The following is a 12,585-nucleotide window of genomic DNA, read 5'->3' on the forward strand; positions in this document are numbered from 1 at the left end:
TACAAAACAGCTGTAATTAAGTAGAAATAGTACACTTACAAAATATATAGATCTAGGTTTTTCTAACTAATAAATATAAAAAATATGTCATTCAGAACTATTGTCCTCTGAATTTCTATTTGTTTCATTGTTTTGTTTTTATTTACACTGGCCTGTTGTACACTTATTAAATTTATTAGCCGAAATATATTTTTTTTCTATAATGGGCCAGAAATACCAGAAATATTCCTGGTAAAAAAAATGTACCAGAATTGATCCGAACTTGAGACTTTTGAGTTAGTCATTATGGACTCTAACATCCAATCACATCGTCCCCTACACCACCAATGACTTGCTTTTATTTATTAGCATAATTTTTGGAATGATTAAAGTTGCAGAAAATACATTAATTGTTGAAGAACAAACCTTTACAAACTCAGGAAGATAACCACATAGGCGTTCAAGCATGTTGCTTGCCCTAAAAGTTGTTTTAGCCAAAACTGCCACTTTACTCTTCTTTGCACCTAGAAATAAATTAATTTTGGTGAATTTTAATTTTTGTTTAACTGTAAAAATGTAACAAAGCAAAATAACTCATTTGAATTAAAGTGTAAATTTTACCTTTTGCGTTCATTAAATGATCAATAATTATGTAAGATGCAGTCAAAGTTTTTCCAGAGCCTGCTGGTGAGCATATAATTGTATTTACACCCTTCGTGGCTGCCTTTTCTGCCAATTCCAGTTGATATTTCCTCATCATATATATGCCATCACAATGCACACCAGCATCATGTAAATCTTCAAAATGTATATGTATGTATAAATGTAATCCCGTGTATACATAGACTTAGACTTACTCACAAGCACAATATATATATATATATATATATATATATATATATATATATATATATATATATATATATATATATATATATATATGGTGCATGTGAGTTATATCTTCATTAGAAACAATATCTTATGTATGTAGAGTTTACAAGAGTAAATTCAACAAACATAGGAATTTAAACAAAAAATTGTTTATAACTATCCCATACCATCATTTAACACTTAGTGATAAAAAAATTAATATACCACCTCGACCTGTTTTTGTGTTTTATAACTTCATAAGTTTAGGTACAAGTTAATATCGTTACAGGCCTACATGAGATTATATTTACCTGGTGCCACTTCGACATCCTGAACATTGGGCTCATCAGTAGATGTCGATGTGTCCATTTTTATGCTTTTATAGAGGCCTATTTTATAAAAATATAAACGACATAAAAAAAAAAAATAATATATAGGCCTAATCCAGTGGCGTTGCTAGGGCGGGTGTCACCCGGTGCGGTATCTCATGGTGTCACCCCCCCCCCCCCCCATATGTGTGTATGTGTAATATGTATATGTATAGTTGCAATTGGTGTCACCCCCTACACATTTTTACATGATGGCGTCAATTTGTGCGCACATTATACTAATCCACCTATTAATTCACGTGGAACAGCATCGTATTCAACGTAAATTATTAGATTTTGGTGTCACCCCTCACCGGTCGTTAATTGACTTACCAGTTATTCAAAATACTCAACAAAACATTTTTTCCTCTATACATTTTGCAGCTGGTGTCTTCCTCTCCCCTTCCCTCCCGGTGATATTTTTTAAAGTGAGCTCAGTTAACTGTCAAGTAAAGCAGCACCCTTGATTCTCCGCCAGTAGTATTGTGCCTACTTTCGGTTTAAAGAGCGTCCTGCGATAGTATAACCCAGGGGTCTCCAAACTGTTGAGTCCGGGGGCCAGTTAGTTCCAGGCATGTCTTTCATTTTTCTGGGCAAAGTTCCTCAGCCATCACAAACTAACGTTTTTTACGAGGACAAAAAGATCGCCGCGGGCCGGATGAGAGGACCTCGCGGGTCGCATCCGGCCCGCGGGCCGTAGTTTGGAGACCCCTAGTATAACCGATGTCTCACACGAGCGCCCCGTGACGACTCTGGCGATCGACGAGATGTGTCGTACCTCACTATCACGCAGGGTGATTTACGTACACTCTAGGCTTTCATACAACAAGCGCTAGGGCGTCTGTGTGCTAGTGTGGGCAAACCCGCGCCCCAACAGTTATGATGCAAGAAATATAGCGCCTGCTTTGTTTACATTTAAATAACTCAGTTTTAGAAAACAAGACCACGCGTCTGAAAATACAGTGAATATATTGATCTGTTTACTTCTATAGATTTTGAGTCTTACTTTACAGGATTCTTCAGACAGTCATCGGTGGGGAGATGCTATCAGCGAAATCTCCAGCCAAAAAGAACTACAATGTGACATGTTTTACCTGGGTCTAGGACATTACCCCCCCCCCCCCCCCCCCACACACACACACCAGAGTTTCTTTAAGGCATCTCTTCAGAGCCCCATCCCCCCCCGGTGGCGTAGCGAGGTCGGGTGTCACCCGGTGCGGCACTTAATGTGTCACCCCTCCCCCCCAGATTTTCGATTTGCACCCCGCCCCCCCCCCCCCCTCAAACTTTCAATTTGCAATTCTCTATATATTTTTCTATTTTTTGCCTTGGTTTCACCCCCCTAAATGGTGTCACCCGGTGCGGTCCATACCCCGCCCCCCTTCGCTACGCCTCTGCCCCCCCCCCCCACCGGAGAAAGTCGACCGCTTCCCCCCCCCCCCCCCGAGCATAAATGGAATTTATATAGAAAACAAATAATTTTACCAGTGTCCGCCCCAACCCCCCCACTCCCGGAAATATCAAGTGCCCCCCCCCCTCGCCCCCCGGAGAAAACAGTATTTAAGAAACACTGCCACACACACCAGTCATTAGCCCTAACCCAATTACCCACTGTCATGTAACCCACATTAGAGTACATATTGTAACTTTTTTACTGCTCTCAAAATATGCTGTTCTATTGTAATATTCTTGCTTCTATCAATTGTAACGTTCTTCTTCTCTTCTATTTCCCACTCTCAGTCACAGTCACAGACGATCAAGAATGAAGAATAAGCCGTCTTCTGCAAATCTTTATTTGACTATCTTTCTTGAGCGGGAATTGTCTGTGTAGCGCGCATCTAACAAGACTATAGCGCCAATACGTGTGCTGCATAAATTACTGGCTAGGGCCGTCGTTTCTCCATCCCCTCTAAGGCTAACGCACCGGCTTATATACCCCACCCGCGAGCGTCTCGGATGACACCTTGCTCTTGGCACGAATTCTAACGCTTACCTGTGAAAATGTCTCCCGCTTTTGTGCTAACCGACCCCAAATAACCCTATATAAAAACTTAACGCGATCTCCTAAAATTCTAATAAGCTTATCTCTGAAACCACAGACAATTCCCTTTATAATGATACAAATTACAATAAACATCAATAAGTTGTTCTTAAACAATAATACTTCAAACATGCAATTATTATAAAAATATAATCAAATACACCTAATTAAAGTAGATTTCAATAATATCGGCTTGCTCCTAACTAACACTAAGATATTCTAATTAAAGATCAAGCTTGGCCTAATAGTTCTTCCAATTTTCATGTTATAATAACAACTATTTATTAAGACATGAATTTTTCTTCTTGCCCTACTAAGCACAATTGACTGATTTCTAACAAATTCACTACATTTGACCCTACCAAAGTTAAGAATTTTGTCCTCAAAATTGATTTAATTTATTAAAGGTTTTGTATATTCAACATCTTAAATCACATCTTCATAAATGTGATACATCATAAACATCCATTATAATTATCAAAATGCAACATAATGATCAAATTAAAAAAACAACAACCAGAAACTGGCTCCATTGTAATATCGATTAACATGAAGTTATTATACAGTCTTGTTTTGCATTTGTAATGTCTACGTTCCTTCTGGTTAGATCTGTACATCTTATAATTTCAATGTTCCTGTGGTATGTTCACAGACCGAACCATGAGCATAATTGTAATGGTTCTAAAGCTTCTATATTGGTCCTAGCACAAAGCTAAACTGTATCTACTTACATTTCGTTGGAATACATTCACATCCAGGAATGTAAATGAAAAACACCCGATTTCAAAAATTCACAAGGTATCTTAATAATCCAGATCATTATTTAAGAATTCACACGATATTTAAGTAATTTAGAACACTATTTTAAGAATTCACGTGGTATCCTAATAATCCAGAACACTATTTTAAGAATTCACACGGTATCTAAATAATCCAGAACACAGTCTATACTTACCAATTTAACAGGCTCTATTTTTGTTAATCCAACAGTCGACGAGGTCGTTTGATTTCTCGTCGGGGTCTTGTATTTCCCCTTGCGTCGTTGTGTGTAGTAACAGTTAGTTTTGGGCTTGTTTCATCAGCCCCGTGATCATTTCCTCTCTCCGACAGCTGACTCTCTGTGTCTTGACCTTCGTCGCCTGTCTCATCGTCCGTTGAATAATCCGACAGTTGAGGTGAACCACCATCGTGATGAAGTTTGAGTTGTAAGTCAACGATCCATTTCGTTAGTTCCCTTTGGTGAAATGGTTTTAATTTGTCATGGTGCACGACTTTTGTCTTTTTGTCCTTGTTCTCTATCTCAAAGAGAAGGTCACTTAGTTTTCTTCTTATGACGTATGGACCTTTCCAGTGTCTGGGAGCAAGCTTCCTACTCACGCCTACTTTCCTCGCCTCCTCCAGACACAACACTACATCTCCAACATTGTAGTTATTGTAGATGATGTTGAGATCGTAGTCTCTTTTGTTTCTCTCACCAGTCGACTTGAGTTGTTGGCGTGCATGCTCGTATGCCTGTTTGAGTTGACGGTCTAGTTGATGGACGTATTCGGATGGCGTGCCTTCCTCCTGTATAGGAGATGGTGTTCCGAATGCCAGATGTGCAGGCGTGTTGCACTCTCTGCCAAACATTAAGTAATTGGGAGAGTAGCCGGTGCTTGGGTGCCTGTGTGATCTGTAGGCTGCCATAATCCATGGTAAATGGGAGCACCATGTTGTTTGATTGCTGTTAATGTACGCAGCTATCATCCGTGTAATTGTTTTGTTCATGTTTTCGACTAGACCATTTGTTTGAGGTCTGTAGCTGCTTGTCTTTTTTTTCTTTATCTCCAACAGGCGACATACTTCATGCAAAAGTGTTGATTCAAAATTAGTTCCCTGGTCTGTTAAGATGTTCCATGGGATACCATATCGAGCCATAAATTCATTGACCACTTTATCTGCTACAGTAGAGGCACTTGTGTCCGGTATGGCATAGCACTCAGCGAATCTCGTAAATTTGCATATAACCACCAAGATGTACCTATTCCCCCGATTTGAGACAGGGAATGGTCCTGCAATGTCCATACAAATTTCTTCCATAGGAGTGTTAGAATAGAATGGTAGCAGGGGTGCTTTAGGCTTCTTAGTTGGCGGTTTTCTAATCTGGCATCTTTCACAGCAGTTCACCCAGTTTGTAACTTCATGTTTCATTCTGAACCAAAAAAACTGTTGTTGTACCCTTGATAAGGTGTTTTGAATGCCGAAATGTCCAGAACCCTTGTCATCGTAACACTTTTCTAGAACCTTGGACATTAGGATATGTGGCACTATCACCTTTAGTTCTGTCTTCCGTTCTTTTGTCACCCACTTCCAGCATAATATGCCATCTGCAAGTGTCAGTCTGTTAAAATTCAGCCAGTAATAGCGGAGTTCCCGGCCTTCTGCGGTTAACTCCCTCTGTTCAGGTCTCTGTTCGTTCTGCACCCAGGTAATACACTTCTTCAAAACATTATCATCCTTTTGAGCCTTCTGAATTTCCTGCTGGGAGAACTGTAGACCCTCTCGCCAAGAGAACTGAGTCTGTGGCTGATCGGTGCTAGAAGTTTTCAAGATAGCTGCAACCGGCGTGACGCTATGTGTCATGTGTGAGTTTAGTGGAACTACGTCATCTAATTTGTAGAAACTGGACCACTGTCGATGGTGACGTGTGCAGAAGGTACAACCCCCACATGGCAGATCTTTTAATTGTTTGTCTTTGTCGTATTGTGAACAGGCTGTTGGTTGAGATCTGGACAGGGCGTCGGCGTTGGCATGGTTTTTCCCTTTTCGATGTTCAATGTCAAAGTTGTACTGGCTCAGTATCTCCAACCATCTAGCAAGTTGGTCATTAGGATCTTTAAATGAAAAGAGCCATCGTAGAGAAGAATGGTCTGTCCTTAGTAAAAACTTTTGACCAAGTAAAAAGTGCTTGAAGTGAGTTGTAAAGGCGACTGCTGCCAACAGTTCCCGTCTAGTCACACAATACTTGCGTTCAGCCTTACTGAGGGACTGGCTTGCATATGCAATAGGTCGTTCGATTTCCTGCTGTAAGTTCTCATCCCATTGTAGTTGACTTAATACAGCCCCGACACCTGTTCCGCTTGCATCGGTGTCCAGAATAAACATGCCCTCGTCCCTGGGAAACGCCAATATCTCGTCTGAAGTTAACTTTTGCTTTAATGTTTCAAAAGCATCTTGACAGTCGGGTGTCCATTCAAAGTTACTGTTTTTCTCCAAGAGTCGGTTTAACGGTGCCGCTATTGATGAATAATTTCGAATCCACTTCCGGTAAAATCCGGTGATGCCCAGAAAAGCTCTAACATCTGTCACACATTGAGGAAGATTCCAGTTGACAATACATTCAACCTTGTCTTTGTTTGTTTTGATACCATTTTCTGTCAGGGTGAAACCTAGAAAGTTAACCTCTTTTTGCAGCAGTTCACATTTTTCTGGTTTCAGCTTTAATCCAGCGGAAAACAATCTAGAGAACACTTCGTTGAGGTTGTCGATGCTTTGCTCGAACGAAGTCCCAGGTACCAGAATGTCATCTAAATAAGCGATGACCTTTTTGAACAGAATTCCTTTGAACACCTCTGTTATCAGTCGACAAAAAGTAGCCACACTGTTTGCCAGTCCCATTGGTAGAACTTGGTAGGACCAATGTCCACTGGGAGTGGAAAATGATGCTTTTTCTTTTGAAAATTCATCCAGTTCAACTTGGAAATATGCCTGGTTCAAGTCCAGTGTGCTGTAGAACTTAGTACCTGCCAGTTGGTCGAGACACTCATCAATGCGTGGTAAGGGGAAAGCGTCCTTTTTGGATATTTTGTTTATAGCTCTGGCGTCGAAACAGATTCGCCATTCACCTGATTTTTTTCTGCAGAACACTGCGGGCAAATTCCACGGGCTGTTTGATGGTCTAATGACATCGGCATCTAACAGTGCTGGATAAGTTGGTCTTCGTACGGCTGGAAAGCTTTGGGCACTCTTCTTGTTTGAATTTTTATTGGTGGATGGTCTCCAGTGTCTATTTCATGCTTTAAGATACGTGTGCGCCCTAAGTATGTGTTTGTTGCAGAAAAAACTTGATGATGCCGGTACAACAACTTCCTCAATCTTTCAGCCTGGTCGTCGTTTAGGTTTGCAGTTGTCACTGTTCTGCGAAGCAAGTCCTGGAGTTTGACTTGGAGTTCGTTGGAGATTCTAGGCGGTCGCTCTGCTTGTAATCTGGGTGTCGCCGAACAAGCCTGGCTTTGATTCGCTGATGGTTTATTGCTCTGGGGATATGTGTTGTATGAGGGTTTCGATTGGGAACATGGGATCAGTTCAGCATCAAACTGGATGTTAGCGATGTGTGCACCCTTGTTCACCGTCACATCCAGGCTTGTAGGATTCATGATGAGGAACGGGGTTGACATATTTGACTCAACCCTAACACAAGTGTCTGGCAGCTGAAGTCCATAAACCTCGCTGACGTGTGGAGCTTCTTCGATGAGTGCCATATCATAACTTGTTGTTTCTATTTCTTTTGCACCAACTCGGCCTTGGATCAGGGCATATCCCATTGCAGGAACTATAGTTCTGGTTGCCACTTTATACACCTTCTCCGTGCCTCTGGTCTGTGTTGGAACCCTTCTGCCATTTAGGAATAAGCCATTCTTAGCCGAAAATTGAAAGTCATGTCGCATCAAGAAGTCCATCCCTAGGAAACCCTCTTCCTCAATGTCAGCAATGACAGTTCTCCACTTGGTGACAACACATCCTGCTCTCATATCTACTGTACATGTGCCTAGACAGTTTATTCTGTCACCCCCTGCAGATTGCAGTGTGACCTTCTTGTCCATGGGTTGAAGTTTGTTTCTAATGGCTTGTGGTAACTTGTTGAAGGCTCTTGTGGACATGACAGTGACAGCAGTGCCCGTGTCTACCAGAAACATCATATTGTGTCTTGCTACCGTTACAGTCACCACTACTTAATACCCAGGGGCAACACTACGGATTGAAATCTCTGTTGGCACGTCCATTTGCTTGTTGCTTGCCGCGGCTTTTACTTTCAGAAAGTTAAGGCCTAAAAGATTTTCATCATTGTTATCTGTATCATTCTGTCGGATTTCATTTATTCTGGCCGTAGATTGGGTTGGCCGGGTTTGATAACTGTATGTATTGCCATTACTCGACATTCGTTGGTTAATCTCTTGATTTCGATGACTTCTAGGGCAATTCCTAGCCAAATGTCTGCCCCCACAAGTGTAGCATCCCGAGTCATCGGGGCTGCGTTGATTACTTCTGACCATCTCTTGTAGTCTCTTCACCTCCTGCTGTAGGCTATCTATCTGGCTCTGCTCCTGCACCGAACACATTTTCGTTTTTGTTGTGCAGTCTCTAGCACTGAGGTATTCGTCCAGAATGTTTCTGGCCTCATCTGTGCTGGGCGGCAATGATACCTGCGAGGTGAGGATCTTGTAACCCCTTGAGAAAATAGCGCAGTGCAACTGTTGATTTAGTTGCTTGGTCAGCTGACGGGAAAGCCATGGCCGTCAGTCGTTTCACATCGGACGTATATTCAGCGGTTGTCTCCCTTGCTGACATCTTTCTATTTTCTAACTGGGTCAGATGTGTAGCGGTGCCCACCCTGGTGTCAAATCTAGCGCTCAGGGCTGCGACAAACGTTCCAAGTGTTGCTCGGTCAACTTGAGTGAGTTCAAGAAATGCAAAGTTGGCCGCACTCCCCTCCAAACAAGCTGGTAGATGCAGTAGCTGTCTATCTTCATCCCAGCTGTTAATGCGAGATATTGCTTGGAACTTGTTCCAAAACACTTGGAATGGCGCTGACCAGTCGTATTGTGGTAACGCCTGGTTCATACTTAATGGTCGCTCATCTTGTCTAGCGATTCTGAGTTCTTTAATCGTTTCTTGCAGGTTTCTTATTTGAGCCTGTAGTTCAATCTCTGCCATTTTTGTCCTCTGTATTAACTGGCCTGCTGTCAGTCTCTCTGGTTGCGTGTTAAAGATAGTTTCTTTCGCTGTCACCAAATGTAACGTTTTTACTGCTCTCAAAATGTGCTGTTCTATTGTAATATTCTTGCTTCTATCAATTGTAACGTTCTTCTTCTCTTCTATTTCTCACTCTCAGTCACAGTCACAGACGATCAAGAATGAAGAATAAGCCGTCTTCTGCAAATCTTTATTTGACTATCTTTCTTGAGCGGGAATTGTCTGTGTAGCGCGCATCTAACAAGACTATAGTGCCAATACGTGTGCTGCATAAATTACTGGCTAGGGCCGTCGTTTCTCCATCCCCTCTAAGGCTAACGCACCGGCTTATATACCCCACCCGCGAGTGTCTCGGATGACACCTTGCTCTTGGCACGAATTCTAACGCTTACCTGTGAAAATGTCTCCCGCTTTTGTGCTAACCGACCCCAAATAACCCTATATAAAAACTTAACGCGATCTCCTAAAATTCTAATAAGCTTATCTCTGAAACCACAGACAATTCCCTTTACAATGATACAAATTACAATAAACATCAATAAGTTGTTCTTAAACAATAATACTTCAAACATGCAATTATTATAAAAATATAATCAAATACACCTAATTAAAGTAGATTTCAATAATATCGGCTTGCTCCTAACTAACACTAAGATATTCTAATTAAAGATCAAGCTTGGCCTAATAGTTCTTCCAATTTTCATGTTATAATAACAACTATTTATTAAGATATGAATTTTTCTTCTTGCACTACTAAGCACAATTGACTGATTTCTAACAAATTCACTACATTATTACGGGCTGTATATCCCCACTTTCACCATATCTATCTCCTTTTTCGTAACCCCATTTGTAACCAAAATAATTTCCTTATCCTTAACCATCACCGTATCCCTATTCTTTTTTAACTTTTTAACATATTATTATTACCTTTATCCCCTATCCTATCTCTTACGATGGGTTATCGACATGGGGTCTTGTCCTACTGAAGTTTTTGGGCCAGGGTAGTTTATCAAGGGAGTTGGTAATTGACAGGAAGTAATTAATATGGGGGGGGGTAATGACACTGGGGGAGTCTGCCTAATTGTCTGAAGGAGATTAATGATATGCTACCGGTTTACCCACCTCCTAACCCATTGTGTACATGACATCGTTTTCTGTATAGGCCACAAAATTGTAATTGTTTGGCGAAGCAACCTTACTCCCTCCCCTTTAAAAATCCTCCTCATAAGGCTGTTGTCAGATTGCGGTCTTTTAAACTTTTGTATCTAGATCTGTAACTGCCTCGTTTGATTCATAGTGAACTCTGCACTTTGGTAAGAAGCAACGATCTTAAACGTACGGTGACTTAGCTTACCTGCAAGAAACCCTACCTGATCTCTGCGATTAACATTTAACAAACAGTCGGAAATAACCGACTCTGTTTGTAAACAGTAGTAGCTGTTAAAAGTAAATGACCCGTATGACTTAAATTAGAACATGCACCAAGCGCATTAATAAACACTTCGTTCAATAATGATGCTAGATCGTTGTTTACTTAACCATGAAGCAAGTTTAAATTATTAGCACTTCACGATGGTGCGAGCACTGGTTAAAGTATATATTTAATGTATAAATATTTGTTTCTATCTCATGGGGGAGAGGGGGGGGGGGCGTTCTTTAGGGGGGGGGGGGGGGGGCAGTGCCCTATTGAATAGATTCCGAAGAAAGAAATGTGTTTAAATTTGCTGGGTTCAACATTCTAATCTTGTCCCTTCTCCCATTCGCGCTCAAAACGCATGGGGCAGATTAAGTGGAGTCTGTTTCAACGACATCTGCATGTATGAGGGAATAGTGTTGACAGCCCTATGCATAGCTGCTTCGTTGGGCGGGCTCTAAGTCATACAAACCTGAGATTTTTTTAAGGCTTCTCTTCCCCGTCTCCCCCCTCCTCCCCGAACTAAATTGAAAAACAATTATATTTAATTAAAGGAGGGAATAATTATTTTAACCATTCATAAAATTGTAACTAAGAAAAACTAAATACGCTAACCCCTATCGGATGTAGTGTGTTTTAAAAAAATATATTCGTCAGTCCGGAGTTATTGTTCTTGAGCGGTGTATGCGTGAGAAGAAGGTGAAATCCGGAGTTATTGTTCCTGAAAAAGTTTGCCAGGATCTGATAGAGACGAGTTTATCGAAATATGATCTTCTGTAATTAAAAATAGATCGCCGGGTGGATACGTGTAACGATTGGAGAGCTCATGTTTTTATATACTGGGAGCCGAGTTCTAATTAATTAACCACGGAAGGTCGTTTGACAATTTAGACAGAGCTAGACAACTGAAAATAGAGGTTCTTGTAAATTATGAATAGTGGAACTGAAAATTCGCCCCGGCCGCCGGGAGGGCTCGCTATGCATCTGGCTGACAAGACCTTTCCTGGGCTAGTCTCTCCAACTGTCCCCAGGTGTGTCCAATCTTCTTGGTGTCTTCTTCCAGGTCACGCCTCCAGGTCTATTTTTGTCTGCCTCTCCTCCTCCTGTCCTGTGGATTCCATGTGAGGGCCTGTCTTGTTATGCTGGATACAGGCTTCCTGAGTGTGTGGCCAATCCATTTCGATTTTCTCTGGAGGATCCTTACTTCAGCTGGCAGTTGATCTTTCTGAGGCACGAGTTTATAAATGATTGTATTTTCTTTATTATTTATAGCAGTTATTCTCCATGTCTCAGCTCCATAGAGATAAAACAGGTTTAACTAGTGTGTTGAAGATCCGGAATTTTATTCCAAGCAGTGTTTCTTCCAGACTTTTTTCTCCAGGGGGGGGGGGCACTTGATATTTTCGGGGGGGGGGGGGGCGGTCAACATTTTTCGGGGGGGGGGGGGGCGGACACTAGTAAAAGTGTATGTTTACTATATAAAATCCATCTCGTTCGGGGGGCGGGGACGGTAGACAGAGCCCACCCCCCGAAGAGATGCCTGGAAGAAACTCTGATTCCAAGGGTTAAGTCTCCAGAACCCCAAACATGTTTTAGTTGCTTGAAAACTGCTCTTGCCTTGTCCGTCCTTATTTTTATGTCTGCTTCTGTCCCACTGCTTATCAACAATACTTCCAAGGTAGGTGAATATAAACTTCTTCTAGGGCTTCTTCTGCCAATTTTATATGGGTGCTGATTGATGCATTGACTTTGAGAACTTTACTTTTCCCTCTGTGGATGTTCAGACCCAGGCTTGTAGAAAAATTTGCAACCCTGTTGGTTGTATCCTGCATTTGCTGTTGTGTGTGAGAAAGAAGGGCCAGGTCGTCAGCAAAGTCCAGGTCATCCAGTTGGCTCAC

General features: G+C 41.6%; 1 protein-coding gene across 3 annotated transcripts in view; it reads right to left on the reverse strand.

Annotated features, from left to right (window-relative positions):
• The window catches only part of LOC131956614 (antiviral innate immune response receptor RIG-I), a 66,263-nt gene extending 55,515 nt beyond the window's left edge, over positions 1-10,748 (reverse strand). For 2 of the 3 annotated variants that reach the window (XM_059321134.1, XM_059321137.1), the window contains exons 1-4: positions 10,644-10,748; positions 1,161-1,238; positions 601-777; positions 406-503 (exon numbers count right to left, since the gene is read on the reverse strand). In XM_059321134.1, the coding sequence (XP_059177117.1) occupies positions 406-503; positions 601-777; positions 1,161-1,218 (333 nt within the window). In that variant the 5' untranslated portion in view covers positions 1,219-1,238; positions 10,644-10,748. Of the gene's footprint in view, positions 1-405; positions 504-600; positions 778-1,160; positions 1,239-10,627 lie in introns of all 3 variants that reach the window. The other variant, XM_059321135.1, reaches the window with a different exon arrangement.
• Between the last annotated feature and the right edge of the window lie 1,837 nt (positions 10,749-12,585).

Source organism: Physella acuta, unplaced genomic scaffold, assembly GCF_028476545.2.
Source record: "Physella acuta isolate Inbredline_101_S28 unplaced genomic scaffold, ASM2847654v3 ptg001163l, whole genome shotgun sequence".
Classification (NCBI taxonomy): Eukaryota; Metazoa; Mollusca; class Gastropoda; family Physidae; genus Physella; species Physella acuta.